This window comes from Oncorhynchus keta, chromosome 37 (assembly GCF_023373465.1).
Source record: "Oncorhynchus keta strain PuntledgeMale-10-30-2019 chromosome 37, Oket_V2, whole genome shotgun sequence".
NCBI lineage: Eukaryota > Metazoa > Chordata > Actinopteri > Salmoniformes > Salmonidae > Oncorhynchus > Oncorhynchus keta.
The window spans coordinates 13381705-13408610 of record NC_068457.1 but is presented as its reverse complement, the minus strand read 5'-3'; the positions used below and the strand labels follow the sequence as shown (position 1 = coordinate 13408610).

Here is a 26906-nt window from a genome sequence, read left to right as displayed (position 1 = left end):
AACCATTTCCCTGTTTAACCACTAGGTTTTATGGGTATTATGACTGTGGTACTCTATGCTTACAACCTAGATCAGCTAGATGCCGGCAAGATGCAGGTGATATATTGAATGTGTCCATGTCTGTCATCTCGATTACTCAAATTTCTCTCGACCTGTGCACCTACATTGTAAACTTTCCTTCAAGGGATAGTTTGTAGCAACCTCATGATGGGTATAGGGAAAATTGGATTATCACGTATGTTACATTGAGCTGTGTGAATGGAATATGAATGACAGTCATCAAATATGCTGTAATAGAAAAAAGGCCATGCTCATAAAAAATCACTGTCCTCCCTGATCTTAAACAGCACCGACTGCCACTGAATCCATTGGATTGAATGTCTATGTCTTTAGACCATGCAATCACCGTTGTTGCTAAGAGACCAGTTGTGGTCCCTTTATTTTTGGTATTTCGGATGTTGATAAAGATAATATCCCTTTAATGTGCAGCCACTATAATCATTTCATATGACAGGGTTTAATTGTTTGCGTGGTGTCTCGTGACAGATTTATAAATTACACACATAAGATTGGGTTCTGGGTGCTTAGATTGTTTGAATAACTAGTTTCTATAAAGGCAGAAGCTGTGCAGATACTCATTCATCTTTCAAGTCCAGAAGAGACAACTTTTAGCCTGAGCAACCCACCATTGTGATTGACAGTGATGGAAAAAAATGGAGCTTTGAATATGATTGTTTGCACACACCTGTTCAAACCATTGATCACAATCCCATTGTCATACAGGCAACATTGTAAGCCACAGGTGGTGATTAGGCTACTGCAGACTTTAGACATAGGAAGAAATATGACATATATCTGAATGTATAAGTAGGTTGTGGACCTCATGCATTATAAAATAAACACACTTACCATGTCTTTAGATGATTGGCATGGTATTTGATGAGAGACGCAGGCTGTTTGATTCATCTTGGACACAGTTTCCTTTGACGGAGATAAAGATAAATTGATAAAGACAAAAGAAATGTGGTCTAGAGTTTTCCAAGCTCAGGGTGCATGTTGCTATCAAATGTGTTCGGTGTCTAGAACACTTTGCAGTTACTGCATTCGATCTTTGTTGCCTCCTGGTGATGAGTTTTTCAGTCGCTGCTCCTCTCTCTCCCTCTGTGAAAAATATATCTGACACACCTCCTCCAAAGCAGACTCTGAATATGTTACTGGTTTTACTGGGTTTGCTTCATGTAGAGAAGGGATAGTAAAAATAAAACTAAGAGCTACAGCTGATTTTTCAAAAAAATATTAAGGTTATTCAGTCGTCAAGTGTTTTGTCGTTCTTGGTTCCTCTGAATTTCACAAGTAAGACTTGAAATGAAAGGTTTCGGTATGAAGTATTTCATGGTTGAGACTAAAATACTGTTATGCACCTCTGAAATATTGTTCTGTTGCCTTCACTGATCTGCTTCGAGGACCACAATCTGAACATTGCAGTAGCCTAGTACATGTCTCACAACGTTTCACTCACATTCCTTGAAGAGCTACCCTTAGATTAAGTCCCATTGCAGAAAATAAGACCTTGATTGTAAAAACATGTAGACTGAAGGATTTCTGGCATGCCTACACACTGCCTGAATATGTACATGGGGAGCTATCTTTAAGATGCTCAGGCAGTTCCTAAAGGCATGTTGAGCCCCAGTCCCTTGTAATGCCCTCTCTTTCCAAATACATGTTGCATTTACTGAATGGTTGTCATCTACAAGTGGAAATGATGTTACTGTAAAATAAATCAACAGAGTATGTTTGGTTATCACATTCATGGGATGTGCATTGCACTTCCTGAGATGATCCCTGACTGCTGTACATTAAGTATACACTGATTGTACAAAACATTAAGAACACCTTCCTAATATTTGACTTTCGTCGAGGCATGGACTCTAACAAAGTGTTGAAAGCGTTCCACAGGGATGCTGGCCCATGTTGTCTCCAACGCCTCCCACAGTTGTGTCAAGTTGGCTGGATGTCCTTTGGGTGGGGGACCATTCTTGATACACACGGGAAACTGTTGAGTGTGAAGACTCCAGCAGCGTTACCGTTCTTGACACACACTGATTGAAGTGGTTTTAACAGGTGACACCTGGATTGACCTGGTATGTCTATGTTATAGAAAGAGCAGGTGTTCCTAATGTTTTGTACACTTAGTGTACATATTTAAGGACAACCCATTGGGCATCAGTTAAATGTCTAGTTTTGATTTACATTTGGCTGAGTTGTCAACTGACATGAAGTCAACGTGAATTCAACATTTCGTTAGAGTTTGCTTTAAAGTTGGGTACAAAATTCCCTGATGTTGGTGGCTTTTTGAAAATCCAATCTGTTTTCCACATTGATTCAACGTCATCGCAATTTTTGTTTATTGTTGAAGTGACGTGGAAACAGCGTTGATTCAACCCGTTTTTGCAGAGTGGGAAATTAATCATTGCCAGCCTCTTCACATTCTTATGTAACTAACAATACCGCTGCTGTATCAATGAGCTATTATGCATATCATCATGATGAAAAATAACCAATACCTCAAAGTCATGAAGCTGGGGGAGGTAATATTAATGCATGTAAATACTTTTCATATGACTATTATTCACAGTTCAGACAGCACAATTATGTAAAAAAATATATATAAGTATACCAGTAGGTTTTCACGTTGTAGCACTTCCATTTAACATTTCATTCATCGGCAACATTAATAATTGCCACATTGATCCTAATATTTCCCTTCTTTTTTTTCACACTGAGGTGAATTTTTATTATGAAGAGACACACATGGAGAGGAGGCAGTGTGTCAACAGAGTGGGCTGAAGCTGAGAGAGGACTCAGAGGATGAATACTGGCATAATTATAGAGAATACATGTTGATCTCCAAATAGCAGCAGTGCAAAAACCACTCTCCTCAAACCAACACTGACACTTACATTACAGGACCAAATGTATGTGGACACGTGCTCGTCGAACATCTCATCTCTCAAAACCATGGGCATTAATATGGAGTTGGTCCCCATTTGCTTTTATAGCAGCCTCAACTCCTATGGGAAGGCTTTCCACTAGATGTTAGAACATTGCTGCAGGCACATGCTCCCATTCAGCCACAAGAGTATTAGTGAGGTCGGGCACTGATGTTTGGCAATTAGGCCTGGCTCGCAGTCGGCGTTCCAATTCACCCCAAAGGGATTCGATGGGGTTGAGGTCAGGGCTCTGTACAGGCCAGTCAAGTTCTTCCACACCGATCTCGACAAACCATTTCTGTACGGACCTCGCTTTGTGCATGGGGGCATTGTCATGCTGAAACAGGAAAGGGCCTTTCCCAAACTGTTGGCTGAAGTTGAAAGCACAGAATTGTCTAGAATGTAATTGTATGCTGTAGCGTTATGATTTCACTTCAATGAACTAGCCCTAGCCATAAAAAACAGCCCCAGACCATTATTCCTCCTCCACCAAACTTTACAGTTGACACTGTGCATTCGGGCAGGTAGCATTCTCCTGGCATCCGCCAAACCCAGATACGTCCATCGGACTGCCAGATGGTGAAGCGTGATTCATCACTCCAGAGAACGCTTGGCATTGCGCATGGTGATCTTAGGCTTGCTCAACCATGGAAACCCAGTTCACGAAGCTACCGCCAAACAGTTCTTGTGCTGAAGTTGCTTCCAGAGGCAGTTTGGAACTCGGTAGTGAGTGTTGCAACCAAGGACAGATGATTTTTAAGTGAGCGGTCCCGTTCTGTGAGCTTGTGTGGCTTACCACCTCGCGGCTGAGCCGTTGTTGCTCTTAGATGTTTCCACTTCTCAATAACAGCACTTACAGTTGACCGCCACAGCTCTAGCAGGGCAGAAATTTGACGAACTGACTCATTGGAAAGGTGGCATCCTATGACGATGCCACAATGAAAGTCACTGTGCTCTTCAGTAAGGCTATTCTACTGCCAATCTTTGTCTATGGAGATTGCATCCTCGATTTTATACACCTGTCAGCAACAAGTGTAGCTGAAATAGCCAAATCCACTAATTTGAAGGGGTGTCCACATACTTTTGTATATATCATGTAGCAAAACGCATGCACTGTTGTAACATTAAATAAACCTTGATGCTATGCCTCCGAATGATGGAGATACAGATATTCCCCCAAAATGTAAATGTCTATAATGTATACAAACTGACTAGCTAAAATCCTTGCTAGCAAATATTAGCTAGCTAGTTAGCTAGCAAGCTGAGTAGCTAGCTAGCATTCGTGGGCTTCATCTGCTAACCCCAAACAGCACAACTGACACTGTTTTCATACACGTTTAATTTGTATTGGGAAAAAATTAATTAAGAATCGAGCTATAACTCATGTCAAACTACTCCAAACATCCAAGATACAAGGAGACCATTATGACTGACCCTTGCTGACATTTTCACTCTAATACCTCACAGGAAGCAGTACTACTCTTACCAAGCATACGATAGGACCGAGTAGGTGCACAGCTGACCTCAGCTGAAATGACATCTAAATGCCACTAAAGTGGTCAGTGGGCTAAATCAGGGTCACACAGTAATTCTTGGTAGTCTTGAACAAATCTGATTAGAAACAAAAGTATACACCTCACACATATGGTTATGGGCTTAAAAAAAGAAAACTACACCATATCAGTTATAAAGTTGAAATGTATTCAATTTTGCATCCAAATATTACCACAGCCACTGGAAGTAGTGGTGCTGAACATGCAACAATTTCAGCGATTTTACTGAGTTACAGTTTATATGAGGAAATCAGTCAATTGAAATGAATTCATTATGCCCTAATCTATGGATTTCACATGATTGGGAATACAGATATGCATATGATGATCACAGATATCGTTAAAAAAAATGGGCCTCACAATAGGTCTAGGATCTCCACATGCTATTTTTGTGCATTCAAATTGCCATCTCTAAAATGCAATTGTGTTCATTGTCCGTAGCTTCTGCCTACCCATACCATTACCCCACCGCCACCATAGGGCACTCTGTTCCCAACGTTAACATCAGCAAACCGCTCGCCCACACGACGCCACCTGGTCTGAAGTTGTGAGGCCGGTTGAACGTACTGCCAACTTTTCTACAACGTTGGAGACGGCTTATGGTAGAGATATTAACATAACATTCTCTGGCAACTGCTCTGGTGGACATTCCTGCAGTCCGCATGCCAATTGCACACTCCCTGAAAACTTGAGACATCTGTGACATTCTGTTGTGTGACAAAACTGCACATTTTAGAGTGGCCTTTTATTGTCCCCAGCACAAGGTGCACCTGTGCAATGATCATGCTGCTTAATCAGCTTCTTGATATGCCACACCAGTCAGGTGAATGGATTATCTTGACAAAGGAGAAATGCTCACTAATGGGGATGTAAACAAATGTGTGCACAAAATTTGAGCAAAATAATCTGGGTCCTTATAGTATGACTCATGAAACATGGGACCAAAACTTTACATGTTGCGTATATATTTTTGTTCAGCATATATTTAGGAACAAAAATAAAAATCACAAAAGCAGTGCACTGGGCCTTTACTAGTCCCCCCCAAACTACTTCCTGCAGCTTTGAGCTTTGAATATTAAACTTTATATACATCACAGAAGACTGAAATATAACAAAACTATTTGACCCAGAAATACTGGATTTGTCATAGTTTTATTTTATTTATAATCCTTGTTAATTATGAAATGTATTTATAACATTCCACCCATGAGGCCAAAGGGGACGCTTTAGGTCATTTAATTCAGGAAAGGGGTACTCATTGCAGTCTAACATTCTAAATCCCAGCACCTAAATCTTCATTGTCTTTGATGATATGGTTATGATAATATTTGAGTAGGCAGAGTTTTTGACAAATACACTATGGGAGTTTACATTCCATTCCATTCCATTTTGCATGCATCTATCACAGAGAAAATACGCTTATTCAATGTATAGAGGCATACACACTACACCCTTTTTGCTTTTTAGGAGGCTGCTCAGGAAGATGTGGGTGTCTGTGTGGGTGGGCGGTAAATCACAAGTCCATCCAATTGGAAAGGACTGGTAACTAAGACAAATTACTGGCATACATTCTTCACAGGTTTTGTGATTTGAATGATACATTTCAGTTGAAATTACACAGTACACAGAATGTCAGTAGGTGTTTGAAAAATATATTTTAGTCTGCATTCAGATGAATATAGGATAATTTATCTTCTATTTGGTTTAATCAGGTGCATGTAGGCCTATTTATGCTGCAATTCAGCTTTTAGCTCCAAATGTGTACTATTCAAATAAAACCTGTATATATAATTCACTCAAGACAGTCATGTTAAGTACTTTGATTGACACATACATTAGTAAAGCACAGACCAATGAACCCTTCCGTAATGTTCAGAAGAAAATACATCTCCAAACATTTAGGGTGAACACCCACTAACAATACCATGCCAAACTGAAAAGCCTTTCAAAAAAGAATACGATTAAAAACTTGCCAAAGCTGTATCCTGATTCTATTGAATGTGTGCACCCATTTATTTAAATTCAAGATGACAGGCAGTGAAGGGTAGACAAATACAATTTTGACAAGGATCAATTCCTGAACAATTTTAACAAAAAAGGGTTTGAGAAGGCCCCTTTACGTCTTTATACTGTATCGTGTCTTCATTCACCACCACAGATTGCTCTTGGACAAACCTTGGAGGAAAACCAGAGAGATAAAGGACTAGTGGACCATGTGAAGTCGTCTGGACGATTAAACCAGGACCTGGTAAGAACAATCAAACATTTGGATAAGCAATTCAATTGGATAGCCGTCACCCACCAAGTAAAACAGACAAGAATCATCAACCAACAGGTCAAGTTGCGATTCTCACCTGATGACTTCAGGACAGGCCGAACAGTCTGATGGTGGACTGATCGACTTCATTAGGCTTCAGTGCGCTATTCAATCTACAGTCATTGGGGGAATGATAATAGCAACTAGAAGTAATCAACATTTTAAAATGAATATGTTTGGTAGACAGTTTCATTATTTGACCTCCCCACAGTTCTTTGAAAGAGGAAGTGTAAACTCTAACATAGTCTTTTAGAAAAGTATCTTGGCAGCATAGAGAAAATATTGCTGTAGTAATGCACATTTTCTGCAATTCTAGAAAATGTTTAATTGATCTGAGAGAAGATTTTGCAGTTCAATATATATATTTTCTGTGTGCTTTCTATCTGGTTTTGGTAATTTAAGTTGACACTGAAAATGTTTTTCTATCCTGAAAATTACCACTTAGACGGCACGCCCCCTAAAACAAATATATTGTAATGAGCTCCAATGACTGTAATTTTCTCCATATTAAAGGGATAGTTAGAGATTTTGGCAATGAAGCCATTTACAGTATCTATTTCCATGTTCCTGTAGACTACTATTGCTCTAATGCTAGTTAGCGTTGGCTCGTGAAACTACCTGTAACTTCCTTCAGACTGGACGCAAAGGCGTACACATTTGATCCACAAAATAAAACTGAAAAAAGATTTTTCAACCCAAAACAATTTGCAGACGACCCACAGTACCAACGCGGACCCCGGTTTGAAAACCCCTGACATAGAAAATGAACGTGGTGAGACTGACAGCTTCTCTGAGCCAGGCGAATTCATTCATCAGAATCATTATAATGAATGTGGCTATTCAAACAAAGGTCAAACAAACAAAAATGCACATAGTTTTCTGTCATTTCAGCTGCTTGATGTGATTGTGTGCCAGCCTTAGTTGTCTAGCTAGCAAAGGAAACGTAGCTAGCCTGCATAAAATATTTTGTTGTCTTCTTAGAACTCCTTATGTCCTTATGGATAGCAACCATGCCAGTAGAATTGACGACCAGCCGTTTGGCTAGCAATTTCAGAATCTCAGAACAAATTATTTGCTTTTGCCCGGACTATATCATATGGTGGAAGGATGAAATCAAACTGAATATGCTCATTTAAATAACGTTTTTAATGAAAACATGTCATTAATCTCCTCTCACGTGATGGCGACTATACACGTCGTCAGCTTGGAGAGAGAGAAGCTCTCAGGATTGCCACGTTACAATTAACTGTTAATCATTTAGCAGACGCTCTTATCCAGATGCATATATTTTCGTACTGGTCCCCTGTTGGAAAACAAACCAACAACCCTGGAGTTGCAAGCACCATGCTCTACCAAGTGAGCCACACAACATTACTGGCTTCAGCCGCAGCTTTGGCGTTGAGGACGACAGTCTTCTCGACCAGCTGGGCTGTGACTGTCCTTCTGGGACGGTAGCAAGGCCTTCTTGTTAAACCCGGGAGATAATCAAATGGTATGTGTCACATGCTTCGTAAACAACAGGCGTAGACTAACAGTGAAATGCTTACTTATCGGGCCCCTCCCAACAATGCAGAGAGAAAAAGTAAAAAAATAATAGAAAGTTAAAAACAAAAGGAATAAATACACCATTAGTCATGATAAATGACCTATATACAGTACCAGTACAGAGTCTTTGTGCAGCGGTACGAGGTAATTGAGTTCGATATGTACATACAGTGCTTTTGGAAAGTATTCAGACATCTTGACTTTTACCAGCAGAGAGAATCTATGACTTGGGTTGCTGGAATCTTTGACAATTTTTAGGACCTTCCTCTGACACCGCCTGGTTTAGAGGTCCGGGAAGGCAGGGAGCTCAGCCTCAGTGATGTACTGGGCCGTACGCACTACCCTCTGTGGCGGCTTGCAGTCAAAAGCCAAGTAGCTGCCATTCCAAGCGGTGATGCAGCCAGTCAAGATGCTCTCAATGGTGCAGCTGTATACATTTTTGAGGATCTGAGTACCCATGACATATCTTTTCAGTCTCCTGAGGGGGAAAAAGCATCATCCTGCCTTCCTCACGACTGTGTTGGTGTGTGTTTGGACCATGTTAATTCCTTAGTGATGTGGACACAGAGGAACTTTAAGTTCTTGACAAGCTCTGCTACAGCCCAGTCGATGTAGATGGTGGCGTGCTCGGTCCTCCGTTTTCTGTAGTCCACCATCAGCTCATTTATCTTGTCGACGTTGAGGAAAAGGTTGTTTTCCTCGCAGCACACTACCAGGTCACAGCGTCGTTGGTGATTGGGCCTAACATCATCGTGTCATCAGCACACTTAATTTGGGGTCGTGCGTGGCCAAGCAGTCATGGATGAACAGGGAGTTCGGGAAAAGATTAAGCACGCACCCCTGAGGGGCCTCCGTGTTGAGGGTCAGTGTGGCGGATGTGTTGTTGCCTACGCTCACCACTTGGGTTTGACCATCAGGAAGTCCAGGATCCAGTTGCAGAGGGATGTGTTCAGTCCCAGGGTCCTGAGCTTAGTGATGAGCTTGGAGGACAGTAGTTTCATGTTTTCATGTCACATGCACAAGTACAGTGAAATGCCTTTCTTGCAAACTCAAAACCCAACAATGCAATGATCAATAACAATATAATATTACAAGAAAATACTACCTAAATATGAAAAACACAATAAGTAAGTAAGCATACTATATACATGGTCATTTCCAATACCATATTTACAATGTGCAGGGATTCTTTTTATTTTTTTTATTTCACCTTTATTTAACCAGGTAGGCTAGCTGAGAACACGTTCTCATTTGCAACGGCGACCTGGCAAGATAAAGCAAAGCAGTTCAACACATACAACAACACAGAGTTACACATGGAATAAACAAACATACAGTCAATAATACGGTAGAAAAATCTATATACAGCATATGCAAATGAGGTAGGATAAGAGAGGTAAAGGCAATAAATAGGCCGTGGTGGCAAAGTAATTACAATATAGCAATTAAACACTGGAATGGTAGAATGTGCAGAAGATGAGTGTGCAAGTAGAGATACATGTGGTACAAAGGAGCAAAATAAATAAATAATTACAGTATGGGGATGAGGTAGATTGGATGGGCTATTTACAGATGAGCTATGTACAGGTGCAGTGATCTGTGAGCTGCTCTGTGAGCTGGTGCTTAAAGCTAGTGAGCAAGGTAAGAGTCTCCAGCTTTAGTGATTTTTGCAGTTCATTCCAGTCACTAGCAGCAGAGAACTGGAAGGAGAGGCGGCCGAAGGAAGAATTGGCTTTGGGGGTGACCAGTGAGATATACCTGCTGGAGCGCGTGCTACGGGTGGGTGCTGCTATGGTGACCAGTGAGCTGAGATAAGGTGGGGCTTTACCTAGCAGAGTTTTGCAGATGACCTTGAGCCAGTGGGTTTGGCGTTGAGTATGAAGCAAGGGCCAGCCAACAAGAGCGTACAGGTCGCAGTGGTGGGTAATATATGGGGCATTGGTGACAAAACGGATGGCACTGTGATAGACTGCATCCAATTTGTTGAGTAGAGTGTTAGAGGCTATTTTGTAAATGATATCGTCGAAGTCGAGGATCGGTAGGATAGTCAGTTTAACGAGGGTATGTTTGGCAGCATGAGTGAAGGATGCTTTGTTGCAGAATAGGAAGCTGATTCTAGATTTAATTTTGGATTGGAGATGTTTAATGTGAGTCTGGAAGGAGAGTTTACAGTCTAACCAGACACCTAGGTATTTGTAGTTGTCCACATAATCTAAGTCAGAACGGTGGGCAGGTGCGGGCAGCAATCGGTTGAAGAGCATGCATTTAGTTTTACTTGCATTTAAGAGCAGTTGGAGGCCATGGAAGGAGAGTTGTATGGCATTGAAGCTCATCTGGAGGACAGAGTCGAAAGCCTTGGCCAGGTCGATGAATACGGCTGAACAGTTAATGTCTCTTATCGATGGCGGTTATGATGTCGTTTAGGACCTTGAGCGTGGCTGAGGTGCTCCCATGACCAGCTCTGAAACCAGATTGCATAGCGGAGAAGGTACGGTGGGATTCGAAATGGTCGGTAATCTGTTCGTTAACTTGTCTTTCGAAGACCTTAGAAAGGCATGGTAGAAGAGATATAGGTCTGTAGCAGTTTGGGTCTAGAGTGTCTCCCCCTTTGAAGAGGGGGATGACCGTGGCAACTTTCCAATCTATGGGAATCTCAGACGATACGAAAGAGAGGTTGAACAGGTTGATACTGGAGTGATGGAGGTAGACATGTATCAGGGTAAGGTGACTAGGCAACAGGATATAAGATTAACAGAGTAGCAGCAGCAGCTTGTATGTGAGTGGGTGTGCGTGATTGTTGAGTCAGGATAAATGTACGTGCTTATTATGTGTGAGTGAGCAGATGATGGAGTGAGTGTGTGAGTGTGCATAGAGTCAGTGCAAAACTAAAACTAAAAGGTCAGTAAGGTCAACTCAGATAGTGTGTGTAGCAATTCTGTTAGCAATTTATCAGTCTTATTGCTTGGGGTTAGAAGCTGTTCAAGAGCCTGTGGGTGACAGACTTGATGCACCGATACCACTTGCTGTGCAGAAGCAGAGAGAATAGTCTATGGCTTGGGTGGCTGGAGTCTTTAGCGATTTTCCAGGCCTTCCTACCACAGCACAGTGATTGCAGCCAGTCAAAATTCTACTGTAAGTATTCATACCCTTTACTATGAGACTCGAAATTGAGCTAAAGTGCATCCTGTTTCCATTGATCATCCTTGAGATGTTTCTAAAACTTGATTGGAATCCACCTTTGGTATATTCAATTGATTGGCACACGCGTCTCTATATAAAGTCCCACAGTTGACAGTGCATGTCAGTGCAAAAACCAAGCCATAAGGTCAATAGGAATTGTCCGTTGAGCTCCGAGACAGGATTGTGTCGAGGCACAGATCTGGAGAAGGGTAGCAAAACATTTCTGCAGCATTGAAGGTCCCCAAGGACACAGGAACCTCCATCATTCTTTAAAGGAATTCGTTTGAAACCATCAATACTCTTCCTAGAGCTGGCCACCCGGCCAAACTGAGCAAGCGGGGGAGAAAGGCCTCGGTCAGGGAGGTGACAAAGAACCTGATGGTCACTCCGACAGAGCTCCAGAGTTCTTCTGGGGAGATTGGAGAACCTTCCAGAAGGACAACCATCTCTGCAGTATTCCAGCAATCAGGCCGTTATGGCAGAGTGGCCAGACGGAAGCCACTCCTCAGTAAAAGGCACATTAAAGCCTGCATGGAGTTTGCCAAAAGGCACCTAAAGAAACAAGGTTCTCTGGTCTGATGAAAGCAACATTGAACTCGTTGGCCTGAATGCAAGGTGTCACGTCTGGAGGAAACCTTGCACCATCCCTACAGTGAAGCATGGTGGTGGCAGAATTATGCTGTGGGATGTTTTTCAGCGGCAGGGACTGGGAACTAGACAGGATCAAGGGAAAGATGAAGGGAGCTAAGTACAGAGAGATCCTTGATGAAAACCTGCTTCAGAGCTCTCAGGACCTTAGACTCGGGCAAAGGTTCACCTTCCAACAGAACAACGACCCTAAGCACACACCCAAGACAATGCAGAAGTGGCTTCGGAGCAAGTCTCTGAATGTCCTTGAGTGGCCCAGCCAGAGCGTGGACTTGAACCCGATCGAACATCTCTGGAGAGACCTGAAAATAGCTGTGCAGCAATGCCCCCCATCAAACCTTATAGAGCTTGAGAGGATCTGTACAGAATAATATGGGAAACATACCAGATACAGGTTTGGCAATGTTGTAGCATCATACCCAAGAAGACAGTTTTTGCTCTGTCATTATGTGGTATTGTGTGTAATTTGATGATAAAAAATAAACAATTTAATCAATTTTAGAATACGGCTAAGGTAACAAAATATTGAAAAGGTCAAGGGGTTTGAATACTTTCTGAATGCAACGTAGGTATTCCTCTTATCTAGGTGGGTGAGGGCAGTATGGAGTGCAATTGAGATTGTGTCATTTATGGATCTGTTGGGGGCGGTATGCAAATTGGAGTGGGTCTAGGGTGTCTGGGATGGTGGAGTTAATCTGTGCCATAACCAGCCTCTCAAAGCACTTCATGATTACAGAAGTGAGTGCTACAGGGCGATAGTTCTTATGGGCAGGAATAATGGTGGTCATCTTAAAATACGTGGGGATTACAGTCTGGGACAGGGAGAGGCTGTTCTGCGCATGCTCCGAGAATGCACCCCGGAATACCATTGGGTCCCTTGGCCTTGCGGATGTTGACCTGATTAAAGACTTTTCTCACATCGGCCTCGGAGAGCAAGATCACCCAATCCACACGGTCGGTGAGGGCCCTCACACCTGGCACGATCTTGTTGTTGTCAAAGCATGCATAACATGCATGGAGATCGTCTGGTAGGGAGGCATTGTTGGGCAGATCACGGTTGGGTCTTCATTTGCCATCCGTAAAGGACTGTAGTCCCTGCCACGTGTGGCGGGCGTCGGAGCCTGTGTAGTTTGATTCCACCTTATTCCTATATTGTCCTTTTGCACATTTGATGACTCTGCGGAAGTCATAGCGGGACTTCTTGTACTTATTCCTGTCCTCTGCCATAGCCTCGGGGTTGTCTACGATAGTTCTGTGTGCGGTTGCACTGTCCTTTAGTTTAGCGCCAACCTCTGTGTTAATCAAGGGCATTTGATTGGGGAAGCAGCGAACCCTCACCGTGGGGACAACATAGCCGATACATTTTCTAATGAAGCCAGTGACGGAGTTGGTTAGTGGAGTCTCAAAACATATTCAAACAGCGCTAGCAAAGCTGCAGCATAATCTCTGATTCTGGTGACCATTTTCAACAGAGCGAGTCATGGGTAACTTCCTGTTTGAGTTTCTGCTTGTAAACAGGAAGCAGGAGTACGGAGTCATGATCTGATTTGCCGAATGGCGGACATGGGAAGAAAAAAAGCAGCCCCTGGATGTGGAGTTTCTTGCTTGTTTATAGCCTTGTACAGTTCGTTAAGTGGCAGCTTGTTATTTTCCTGTACTGAGGTGGAATGTATAGAACAGTCACGATTACAGCTGAAATCGGGAGGTAAAAGGGTCGGCATTTGACCATCAGGTATTCCAAGACAGGTGAACAGTGGGTCGGCACTTCCACCGCGCTGGAGTTAGCACACCAGTTGGTGTTGATGTAGAGGAAAACCCCTCCCCCCTAGATGTCCCCAACTCCACTGTCTTGTCCGCCTGGTGAATGGAGAATCCATCGAGTTGGATAGTCATGGGGGGTATCTTGTCCGAGAGCCATGTTTCAGAAAAGCAGAGAATATTGCAGTTTTTAGAGTCCCGTCCTTCCGTCCATTTATGTTGACATATTCATGTTCCGGGAGCCATGTTTAATTGCAATTATTAGACACGTTTAAAATGGACTCTATTGGTCAAGTTTTTTTTAAACTTATGCTGCGGTCTCAACTAACTGGGAAGGTGGTATTACCACATACGACTGGGAATAATCCACTTGAAATATTACATGCGTTATGGGTTCTTGTCCACCCCAAAAAAAATAAATATATATATATAAACTCAATAATATGAAATATAAACAAGCTATACCCTTGAACACACAGAGAAGTGCATCTGGAAAAAAAAGAGCTATTGAGTAAATATAATCCAACTGTACTTAATTGCTGTATGTGTGGATACCATAGAAATAACAGGCATATACTTAATCATACATGAGTTCACTTTATTATCCTGTTCTTGCACATTACTGTGTCCACACAATTGCTCTGAAAATGCTTTTGGCTTTAAGACACCATTTCCTTCTATTTTACATAGATATTCACCCCCGTTTGTCAGCCTGATCGTTTGGTCTGCAGTTGATAAATGAGTCATTCTCCATAGGAATAGAATCTAGTCATTCTATGTCATTCTCTTCCTGTATTTTGTCTGTAACCGCAGCCCTGGAAATAGGCTAGATTAAGCAGCGACCATAGTGCAGTAATGCAACTCTGCCTCTGTCCGTCCACTCCATTCCATTCTGCTCCAACTGCAAGCTCCAGTGATAACTGAGGGAAGTCCTTTTTAAGACATGACCCCGAAGACAGGGTTATGGCGGCAGATGCTCGGTCCGATCTCCTCATAGTCTTTTTTGGTGTGGCACACTTGGTAAAATTCCGGCTGAGGAAAGAGTAGATATGACCGTTTTATTTGTTGGTGTACACTTTTCCTTTCAAGTTTCCAATTTTATATTCTAACCAAAGCTAACAAAGCCTCCAAGTGTCTGTCTTGAGCTTTTACATCAGTAGAATATATATTTCTGATAGTAACATGAGTTAACAGACAAAGTTTTAGAACTCACAGTTGATGCCAACATGGACCCGCCAAACCAAACAGCGTATCTCTGCATGTGGTGAGTGATGACTTGCACGTCGATGGGTTTGGGCTGGCAAAAGAACATGAAACATTGGTGTTATTTCCTCAATAATGACCTATGATTATGCTGGAAATGCAAAATATGACATCATTTTGAACATTTTAGGAGCCACAACACCCATAAAGATGTAGCATCCCCACAAGAGTGCTTCAGCTGACGAGGTCAAATGTAAATCAGTTCTCACCTTCAACTTGCCACCGCTCAGTTCCTCACTGAGTTTCAGTCTGCCGTCCACTGTCCTTTTCAGGTCCCTCTGCAGACGACGGCCAAAATCTCGGAACATAGTGGAGCCTCCAGAGAGCACAATGTTCTGCATAGCAACAGACAAGGAACCTTGAAATACTCCTGAATAGATCATTTAGAAAGTAAAACCCATTTCATCCTCGTAATTTCTGGATGGAGACGAGTCTCAGTATGTGGCATAAATGTATCGTTTTAATAAATCATGAGGGCTGCTTTTATATTGTCAAACACAACGTTCTTGTCGCCTGTCATGTGAATGAAATAAAAACGAACTTGAACGCCACAGGCGTACCTTATAGAGGGGACGTCTGACGTCAATAGGGCAGTTCTGAATGACCTCATCAACAACCTCTGAGATGGGCTGGGTGAAATCAGGGTTGGCAAACTGGGGGAGGAGAAGAGTATAATACAGTACAACCAATGTTATTAACAGAAATGTCAGTTATTTTTCTTTTAAACAACTAATTGACCAATTTCAGTTCAGTTTTCTCCTGGGAGCTCAATGCTGCACATTGCACAGTTTCTCTTGAAATAAATCAGATCTAGCCTGAACTGTGCAATGTAGTAGAGAGTTTCCAACAGGCCAATATTCCACATAGGTTAGCACATAAAAACATGGTAATTAACTACAATGACCATAATCCATTGTGCATCTACTTGTCGAATCAGTTTACTTTATGCTTGCTACCGAACAGAGAAGAATGCGTGGTCGTGAGGTGATATAGAGAGCAGCTGTTACTTGGCGAGTGACACTATATATGACACCTGCTCGTCGAACATCTCATTCCAATATCGTAGGCATTAATATGGGGTTGGTCCACCCTTTGAGGCTATAACAACCTCCACTCTTCTGGGAAGGCTTTCCACTAGATGTTGGAACATTGCTGCATGGTCTTGCTTCCATTTAGCCACAAGATCGTTAGTGAGGTCGGGCACTGATGTTGGGCGATTAGGCCTGGCATGCAGTCGGCGTTCCAATTCATCCCAATAGTGTTCGATAGGGTTGACGTCAGGGCCCTGTGCAGGCCTGTCAAGTTCTTCCACACCGATCTCAAAAAAACATTTCTGTATGCACCTTGCATTGTGCACGGGGCTATTGTCATGCTGAAAACAGGAACGGGCCTTCCCCAAACTGTTGCCACGTTCTCCTGGCATCCGCCAAACCCAGATTTGTTTGTCGGTCTTCCAGATGGTGAAGTGTGATTCACTCCAGAACTAATTTTCCCTGCTCCAGAGTCCAATGGTGGCGAGCTATACACTACTCCAGCAGACGCTTGGCATTGCGCATGGTGATCTTAGGCTTGTGTGCGGCTGCTCGGCCATCAAAACCCATTTCATGAAGCTCCCGACAAACAGTTATTGTGCTGACATTGCTTCTAGAGGCAATGTGGAACTCAGTAGTGGGTGTTGCAACCAAGGACAGATGATTTTTACGCGCATCAGCACATGGTGGTCCCGTTCTGTGAGCTTGTGTGGCCTACCACTTCACGGCTGAGCCGTTGTTGCTCTTAGATGTTTCCACTTCTCAATAACAGCAGTTACAGTTGACCGGCACAGCTCTAGCAGGGCAGACATTTGACAAACTGACATGTTGGGAAGGTGGCATCCTATGACGGTGCCACGTTGAAAGTCCGAGCTCTGCAGTAAGGCCATTCTACTGCCAATGTTTGTCTATGGAGATTGCATGGCGGTGTGCTCAATTTTATACACCTGTCAGCAACGGTTGTGGCTGAAATAGCCGAATCCACTAATTTGAAGAGTTGTCCACATACTTTTGTATATATAGTATATCTCTACCTGAATATACATGATCTAAGTGATTGATAGTTGGTATTCAGCAGTCATTAAAATATGCCTAATTTACTTTGAAGAACTACAAAATAGTTATTTTGTCAGACAGCATGAGCATCAACTCTAAGGAGATGGTGACTTGGAATTAAATAATAAAGTCATCAAATAAAACAAATGTAATATACACAACTGAAATATTTTATTAAAGTAAAGTAATGTGAATAAATTATGGTTATAGGTGATAAGCAGTAATGGGCGGCCACTACCATCATGAGACTTTTATTAATTGTTTTATTCTGTGTTACAGTATTCAACCCACATACTGCACAATGGATTTAATGTTAAAAATAAAATTTCGAAACCAAAATATGTTTTAATAATCAAACCAAAAAGCACTAAAATCGCTCAGCACTAGATACATTACATAATACAAGCACAATAATATATATTGAAAATCAATGGGATCATACCTCTGGGTGGAAGAAGATCTCGGGGCCGAGGAAGCGCTCGTAGCCCACGTCGATGGTGAAATCCTTCTTGCTGATGGAGTTGATGCCCGTGTACTGCTTGATCCACTTAGAGCCGTCCGTATCGTACTTGTTGAACTCTTTCACCAGGTCAGGGCAGACATAACTGAACCTTTCCTGGAACACAATATGGAATCGTTATCAATTGTAAGTCATAAACAAGTGTACATAAGACACTGGGTAGATGCCAAAGAGTTAACAAGAAGGAGTCATGATCTGTGACTGTACATCTCTGGTGCAGCAATGGTGCAGCAATACTGACCTCTGCTGTTGAACCTGAGAAATGCTCACAAATAATACATGTATTAATTCCATCGGTTTGTGTAGGGAACAAAAAGTTAGAAATGTGCAGGTACCTTGACGGCTTTGGCTGTTTCCAATGACTGCTCTGGTGGGATGCCCACCTCCCGCTCTCTCAGCAGCTGCTGGGTGAAGTAGGTGATGTCTCGACCAGCGATGGGGATGTGCTTTATACAGCTACCGATTACGTAGCCTTCCGCCTGGAAGAAAACACAACACCAATCAACCACACAATTCATTATCACTCATACAGGAATGTAATACGTTACCATGTATGTGTTAGCAATAGTTGGAATTTGGAAGTTTACATACACTTAGGTTTGAGTCATTAAAACTCGTTTTTCAACCACTACACAAATTGTTTGTTAACAAACTATAGTTTTGGCAAGTTGGTTAGGACATCTACTTTGTGCATGACACAAGTCATTTTTCCAACAATTGTTTACAGACAGATTATTTCACTTAATCACAATTCCAGTGGGTCAGAAGTTTACATGCACTAAGTTGACTGGGCCTTTAAACAGCTTGGAAAATTCCAGAAAATTATGTCATGGCTTTAGAAGCTTCTGATAGGCTAATTGACATCATTTGAGTCAATTGGAGGTGTACCTGTGGATGTATTTCAAGGCCTACCTTCAAACTCAGTGCCTCTTAGCCTGACATCATGGGAAAATCAAAAGAAATCAGCCAAGACTTCAGGAAAAAAAATCTGGTTCATCCTTGGGAGCAATTTCCAAACGCCTGAAGGTACCACGTTCATCTGTACAAACAATAGTACGCAAGTATAAACACCATGGTACCACGAAGCCATCATACCGCTCAGGAAGGAGACTCATTATGTATCCTAGAGACTAATGTACTTTGGTGCAAAAAGTGAAAATCAATCCCAGAACAAGAGCAAAGGACCTTGTGAAGATGGTGGAGAAAACCGGTACAAAAGCATCTATATCCCCAGTAAAACGAGTCCTATATCGACATAACCTGAAAGGCCGCTCAGCAAGGAAGAGGCCACTGCTCCAAAACCGCCATAAAAAAGCCAGACTACGGTTCACAACTGCACATGGGGACAAAGATCGTACTTTTTGGAGAAATATCCTCTGATCTGATGAAACAAAAATAGAACTGTTTGGCCATAATGACCATCGTTATGTTTGGAGGAAAAAGGGGGACACTTGCAAGCCGAAGAACACCATCCAAACCGTGAAGCATGGGGGTGGCAGCATCATGTTGTGGAGGTGCTTTGCTGCAGGAGGGACTGGTGCACTTCTCACAAAATAGAAGGCATCATGAAGCAGGAAAATGGTGTATATATTGACGCAACATCTCAAGACATCAGTTAAAGTTTGGTCGCAAATGGGTCTTCCAAATGGACAATGACCCTTAAGGACAACAAAGTCAAGGTATTGGAGTGGCCATCAAAGTCCTGACCTCATTCCTATAGAAAACTTGTGCGCAGAACTGAAAAAGCGTGTGCGAGCAAGGAGGCCAAAATTCACCCAACTTATTGTGGGAAGCTTGTGGAAGCTTACCCGAAATGTTTGACCCAATTTAAAGGCAATGCTACCAAATACTAATTGAGTGTATGTAAACTTCTGACCCACTGGGAATGTAATGAAAGAAATAAAAGCTTAAATAAATCATTCTCTCTACTATTATTCTGACATTTCACATTCTTAAAATAAAGTGGTGATCCTAAATGACCTAAACAGGGAATTTTTACGAGGATTAAATGTCAGGAAATGTGAAAAACTGAGTTTAAATGTATTTGGCTAAGGTATGTAAACTTCCGACTTCAACTGTCGGTCGAATACATCCGAGTAGTGTTCAGTAGGGCACACCGTTCCAAACTTTTGCAACAGATTAAGAAAATGTGTTCTTGTTGGACAAGTTCAGGAAGTTCCTCCCAATTTCACTTTGCTTCAAAAAATGTGCTACCTACTAAACATGACCCAGTTCTAGTAAAGACTACATGGAATGATGATCGAAGGCATGTACCCACCACTGGGATGACGTGGGTGACCCCGTCACCGCTGTCAATCACCGTCCCCGTTAGGGTCCTCTCGCCCACTTGTCTGGAGGTCCATGAGGCTGCCAGCGCCAGGACCGCCTGACAAGGAAAACACAGACCGTGTCACTTTCCACTAATGATTACAACATGTATTCAAAGAGTCTCAGATCAGGAGTGCTAATCTAGGATCAGTTTAGCCTTTTAGATCACAATCAATAAGATTACATATAGTCAGTGGGGAGATCTGATCCTAGATCAGCACTCCTACTCCTGTTTTGAAAAGGGTCCCAGAACTGAGATCCACCCAGAGGTTTCACAGACAACTCATGGACACCCTAATTTTCTCTGTGAAGTATATTGAGAGTTGTGATAATGCATTCGAAATCAAGTTTGACTTGACCATGAAGAGGTGCAGGTAAGAGATTATATAGAACCAACATAGAACGTAGAGAGGATTTACCTGTACAGCGATGTAAAGACCTGGAACATTGAAGGACTCAAACATAATCTCTGCTGTGTACTCTCTGTTTTCAGGGGTATTCAGAGGGGGCTCTGTCTGTGGAGAAGAAAAGTACAAATCCCATAGGTTCCTGCTACTAGGTAGCATAATTTCCACACTAATGTGCATGTTATGAACGTACCAAGAGGAAGTAGTGGTCCTCGGGCTCTGCCCTCAGATACTTGAAGATGACCTGTTCCATGAACCTCTCCATGAGATCCCAGTCTTCCACGATCCCATGACGAATGGGCCACTGTAACAAGGGGAACAACCACACACACACAGACATTATTTTTCCAGTTCTACTCAGTTCTAACAGGCATTCCGCATGACTTTACATTGAACATTTACATAGAAATCTACAGTTGAAACAATAAAGCAAACTCTCCCGACAGTTTCGGTAAAAATCTGACTAATGGGTTGAAGAAATGTAACCACTCTAAAATGTATAGATAGAGATATGGTTGCACGGACTGACCATCCAACATAGTAGGTTTCACCATGTTTTACAAACATTGGAGTAAAAACAAGATTATATTTCAGTTCTGATGGGATATCCCAGTTGAACCAAGCTTATGAGGAAGTTATAAATTCATTATATTAATTACTTTAGAACATCAGTCCAAAAATGTATGTAGAGCGTACAGGTTAGCCTTTAAGTAGACCTCCCATCACTGGAAAATGCAATGTACCTTTGTTGCATAATTTGGTTTGTCTATTGCCTCGTCACCGATGTAAAAGTCCAGATCGTCCACCCCCTTCGTCATCCTGCGCTGGGCTTGGTCTCCAACCTTGGCCGACTCTTTGATGGCAATACCTGAAGTTTAGGAAGATTCACCGCCATCAATCCTTAGTACCAGCCTAGATATGGTTTGGACATTATGACCAAATTAAACCTACTTGAGCTTTTTGGTCAATTGTATCGCTGGAATAAATGTTTGACTAATATCAATGTCACATACGTTGTTTTCAACTAAAAGTTATTTGATGTTTTTCATTATTTTCACAACATTGAATAATGAAGTAAGCTTTATCTGACAACTTTTTGAGTAATAATATAATAATAATATATGCCATTTAGCAGACGCTTTTATCCAAAGCGACTTACAGTCATGTGTGCATACATTCTACGTATGGGTGGTCCCGGGAATCAAACCCACTACCCTGGCGTTACAAGCGCCATGCTCTACCAACTGAGCTACAGAAGGACCACAATTACACCCCTTTGTCTGAATTTATGTTTTTTTACGCACCAGCTAAGCTTCTGGGAGACAGCAACCGTTCTCTTTCGATTTGAAAATACATTAGACACAGGACATTCTAAATCAGCAGGTTTTGCATGGATGGAGTTACGGCCTGTCTGGTGACATCACGAGATGGTAAATAAGTTAATAGAACAAAAGAGTTCCAAACCACTTTGCCAATAACAGCTAGTTTTCAGTTGTTCCAACCCTGCTCAGACTACACCCAAATAGTCCTAGCAAAATTATTGCTTGAGAATTATAATATTTTGCTTAAAAGACATTTGTTTATTTTTTACTATTTTTATGGAAAACTATTACATTAAGGTACTTAATTGTACCCAGAAATGATTTGATGTTGACATAAAAACAGCTGCATTGGGCCTTTAACTATCTGCATAATGTGACTTCATTGAAAAAGTTGATCACTCTGGTTTATGTACGTGTGGCCGGGCCACACGTACATAAAATGTATGCACTCATGACTGCAAGTCGATTTTGATAAAAGTGTCTGCTAAATGGCATACATTATATATTATTATAATGTCAGACGATGAACATTGTTCCCTCAACTACTTCCTTGTAGCCTCTAAATGTGTAGGCCTACTTGTCATCCATCCAGGCTTCTAAACGTGCACATGTCATCTATCTACTGGCCACTTCAAGTCCTTAGCAAGTTTGTCCGTTATTCTAGTCAGCAGGGGCACAAGGGGACTTCTGCTATGGAGCCATAACACTGGATATAGGCTGGACTAGCTTCCTTTCAAGCTGTGTCTGGACAGTTTCAAGTACTGAAAACAAGTGAATAGGCTAAGATAATTGAAAATTGATAAATACAAACCATTTTTGTCTCTGAATAACTAGTCTATGGTGCCTCTAACAAGCTAGCATTGCCATTTAGGGTCCACTGGATGACTCATTGCTAGAGGAAGGCAGCCAACTCAAACTTTGTGGTTTTACAATTTTGATGAATTAGGTGTGTTCACCTACTTCCATTGAGCACTCCAATCAGATAAGAAAAACAGGAAGGACCGATACCAAAATGCTTTCAGCAGATTCATTTAACTAATGACCATACAGTATGTCCGCCTTATGAGTTAGGCTCCATTATTTGGCTTATAGACCAAGGATATTCTGTTTAAATGGCGAATTGGCTCTGGAAGCCAAAACAACCAAATACTCCATCTAAACGTGAATCGATTCTCAATTGCGGTATGGTTCTAAAAACATAAATCACTCTACTTTCATATCACATCAAAATGCAGGATGCACACTGTTTTAACACAGCTGCAGCTGACCATATTTATCAGTGACAAAACATTTGTGGCGTCCGTCTTCCGTTTACACACAAGTGTTCGGAAGAAGCAGATAGCTATTTAGCACAGGTAGCCCAGTCTTTATTCTCTCTGTTTTCCATAAACAAGCGCTGTAACATGGAAATATGGCCGTGTGGGAACCCTAACCCTATTTTCTTTCATTATTATTTATCGCTGATATAAAATATAAAAGGTCCTTATGCTGCCAAAACCGTACTGCAAGCGATGCGTGTTAATGTTCAGACCGAGCTTTGCGGTTCTTAACAAAACTCCTCAGTACAGAAGACACCTTCGTCCAATGACCCGTGTAATGGAAAGGAACTGATATTCATGATCAAGGGCTACATATGAATGGGCATAGTACATTATCATTAGAAGACTGTATGACAGCGTTTCCCAAACTCGGTCCTCGGGACCCCAAGGGGTGTTTTTTTTTACACAGGTGATTCAAATTATCAAAGCTTGATGATCAGTTGATTATTTGAATCAGCTGTTTAGTACTAGGGCAAAAACCAAAACATGCACCGAGTTCGGAAACGATGCTGTGTGACACAGAAATACTTACATGAAGGAACAATAAACTGTGGCTCCGTGTTTCCAGCATATCCTATCTTTGTGTACCTACAACAAATGCATTGCATGAGAAAGTTCAGTGGGTTATATAGATCATAATGGTGTCCGAGCAGAGCAAAATTCATCTAAAGGGTGGCATGACTATCTATGGACTATGCCAGATATACGCTTCCACAAGTTAAAACATACATTTTACGTAGACTACAGTAACAGATTAAAGGCAATGCATACTGCTAATGTAACTTCTAACGAGTGGGGGACACTGATGGAAATTAGCTACTAGCAAGCTATCTTCTTGAACCTAAAATGGTTAACTAAGTAGTTTGCTGGCTCGATTAAACGAAATGAAGCAAATAAAGGTTGTTGCTGACTAGCAAGCTGTCTTGATTTGTTTACTTTGCACGCCCAACGTGTATGCCACGTCTGGGTGCATCTAGCTAAAGCCAATAAATTAGTTAGCTAGCTAATCAATTATTAGCATTAGCACATGCTACTTACCCTGTGCCACAGTCAACTACACAAGCCGGTAGACGTCCAGCCATGCTTCCTTAAATATCTACTGCAGAATTCAATGGTGAATTGCTGCTATATTCCAAATGGGACTTATAAAAAGGAAAGTCGTTTGTTTTGGGTAGAGGGATAACCATTTATTTAGCTAGCTAGTTTAGAGGCGGAACCCTGAACCCGCAGAGTGAAGTTACTTCCGCAATCACATGATGCGGAAGTTTAAAGCGGCTGACGAGACGCTGATCATAACGTTTGTTAAAGCATTTCTAATATTGCACATTTTCAGAGGGGTAAGTACATGTACACGTTCTAATTGCATGTAAAACATATGAAACAATTATTCTCTATAATGTAACGGTAATTTTTATAGTAGCAACTGTTCAGTCAATTCATGGACAGGATTCTGTGACTGCTGATGAGGGTAGTAGACTATCTGAATATAATATCTTCTTTGAACATTGCATGACGCTATTGAAATAAATTACATTTAAAAGCATTGTATCAATGCGTTAGATTGACCTTTTGGGTGAACATGAAAACCAAGATCTCTTCTCTCTATCCCATGTAAATTGTTCAATAGTCTATTGGTAAAATTGGGAGATTCAAGAAGTATACTGCATGAGTGATCAGTTTCACCCAAGACCATCTCTCAAAAGTTTCCATTTTCAGAGCTATGTGTTCCTCGAAGCTATAGGCTAGTGCAGCACCCCCAAAAACATCTCCAGCGACCTGCTCTGCTTAAAGATCATATCATTGATTTACCTCCCATCAACCAGCCAAGGAGGATTGTAATTTCCTTTCACCATGACCACATGGAAGGCCACTGATAAAGAAGATATATTAGCTGAGAGAGCTCTGGGGCTGAGAGCTGGATCCATCATGGAGCCACCTCGCGGCTAGACTAGATCCAATACCTGAGCTTTATAGAACATTGCCTTATTTCTCTCCAGGAAGAGTCATCCATTGCGCACGTCGGTGGTCCGTCACTCCCTGTATCCTCACAAAGCCCTCAGCTTTCTCTTCTTGTTCAAACGGTCCTCTCCAGTCTCCAGTCAGTGGGAGGAACCATCCCTTTACTGTGTGTCGACATTAGGATGGGAAGAGGAAAAGCTGACAAATGGATACAGTTTAGCTGAGAAACCTTTCAAATGTAATTTGATTCCTGTCCTCATTTAATATTAAATATACAGGCCCAGAGTTACTGTATTTGAAGGGCTGCTATAAGAAAGTGGATGCATACAGTAAATTGTTATTATAGCTTGGGGTGTATTACTATTTCACCATTAGGTGGCAATATGCATTTGACAGTACAATGTACAGTCAGTGCCGATAGAAAGTACACCCCCTTGAACTTGTGGGATTGAAATAGATTTAATTACTTTTTTTTTTACATTGATCTCCACAAAATACTCTGTCAAAGTGAACATTTCTATGTATGTGTGTGTATATATATTTACAAATTAATAACAATTAAATTACTAAAATATAGTCGTTACATAAGTATTTGCCCCATTTGTTTAGGTATGCCTAAATTAGTTCAGAATTAAATTTAGTTCAACAAATCACATAATACGTTATATTGACTCACCAGGTATGTGCCTGGTTAGGACGCCAGGTGGCGGCCCTGGGGTGGGGGGGCTGTCACACCGGGATCTTTTTCACCGGTCTTGCGCTTGTGTCCACCCCCCACCAAGTGTCTCCTATTTTTCCACATTATCCCCTGTGTATTTATACCTGTGTTTTCTGTTTGACTCTTCGTCTTGTTTTGTCAGGTCTTACCAGTGTATTTCCTGTTTTTCAAGTTCTGTTTTTCTAGTCTTCCCGGGTTCCGACCTTTCTGCCTGTCCTGACCCTGAGCCTGCCTGCCGTTCTCTCCATGATTGACTCTGCCTTGGATTACGAACCTCTACCTGCCTGTCCCTTTGTTATAATACATTTGTTATAATACATTTGTTATAATACATACTATGAGAACCAAACTATCCGCCTCCTGTGTCTGCATTTGTGTCATATCCTGAGTTGTGATAGTAGTCATTTTTTTGACCTTCCTATCTACCATATACCATTCCCAGTTGCGGTACGGTTAAAATACTTCTCCTGGATATTATCATTCACCTTGATAAGACAAGACGTGAAAAAAATGCTATTTTGCTAATGTATGAAAGGGGTCCCTGGGTCTCCAGTTTGCCTGGGAGGGTTCCCTGGGAAAGAAAAGGTTGAAGACCCCTGCTATAGAAAGAGAGGATGAATGCCAATCCAATCACAGCACAGGAACTGGACAGAAATATACACTATATATACAAAAGTATGTGGACACCCATTCGGCTCTTTCAGCCACACCTGTTCCTGACAGTTATATAAAATCAAGCGTACAGCCATGCAGTCTCCATAGACACACATTGGCAGAAGAATGGTCTTACTGAAGAGCTCAGTGACTTTCAACGTAGCACCTTTCCAACAAATCAGTTCGTCAAATGTCTGCGCCGCTAGAGCTGCCCTGGTCAACTGTAAGTGCTGTTATTGTGAAGTGGAAATGTCTAGGAGCAACACTAGCTCAGCTGCGAAGTGGTAGGCCACACAAACTCACAGAACGGGACACTCACTACCGAGTTCCAAACTGCC

General features: G+C 41.8%; 2 protein-coding genes and 1 long non-coding RNA gene across 3 annotated transcripts in view; 1 reads left to right on the top strand and 2 right to left on the bottom strand.

Annotated features, from left to right (window-relative positions):
• Nucleotides 1-1455, bottom strand: part of LOC118370236 (inactive dipeptidyl peptidase 10-like) — a 65336-nt gene extending 63881 nt beyond the window's left edge. Inside the window, exon 1 of the mRNA XM_035755154.2 lies at nucleotides 910-1455. Within this exon, the coding sequence (XP_035611047.1) occupies nucleotides 910-966 (57 nt within the window). The 5' untranslated portion in view covers nucleotides 967-1455. The remainder of the gene's footprint in view (nucleotides 1-909) is intronic.
• A 13112-nt stretch (nucleotides 1456-14567) lies between these two features.
• Nucleotides 14568-24461, bottom strand: LOC118370234 (actin-related protein 3). Its single transcript, XM_035755153.2, has 12 exons — nucleotides 24276-24461; nucleotides 23770-23825; nucleotides 21340-21464; nucleotides 20790-20900; nucleotides 20609-20704; nucleotides 20140-20247; nucleotides 18197-18340; nucleotides 17784-17957; nucleotides 15815-15907; nucleotides 15464-15589; nucleotides 15205-15288; nucleotides 14568-15023 (listed from the first exon to the last, which is right to left on the bottom strand). The coding sequence occupies exons 1-12, from the start codon at nucleotides 24317-24319 to the stop codon at nucleotides 14928-14930; spliced, it is 1257 nt and encodes a 418-aa protein (XP_035611046.1). The 5' UTR covers nucleotides 24320-24461; the 3' UTR covers nucleotides 14568-14927.
• On the top strand, nucleotides 24431-26263 carry LOC118370235 (uncharacterized). The gene is made up of 2 exons (XR_004822766.2): nucleotides 24431-24574; nucleotides 26087-26263. It is a non-coding gene; the product is annotated as an uncharacterized LOC118370235 (long non-coding RNA).
• Nucleotides 26264-26906: the final 643 nt, after the last annotated feature.

Bases quoted from the DNA above. Each gene is read 5' to 3' on its own strand.
- LOC118370234 (XM_035755153.2), bottom strand. From the start codon at position 24,319: ATGGCTGGACGTCTACCGGCTTGTGTAGTTGACTGTGGCACAGG. The intron at 18,341-20,139 runs GTGGGTACATGC...GTTTTCTTCCAG, and splicing joins TCACCCACGTCATCCCAGTG to GCGGAAGGCTACGTAATCGG. The intron at 15,590-15,814 runs GTACGCCTGTGG...GTTGCTATGCAG, and splicing joins TCAGACGTCCCCTCTATAAG to AACATTGTGCTCTCTGGAGG.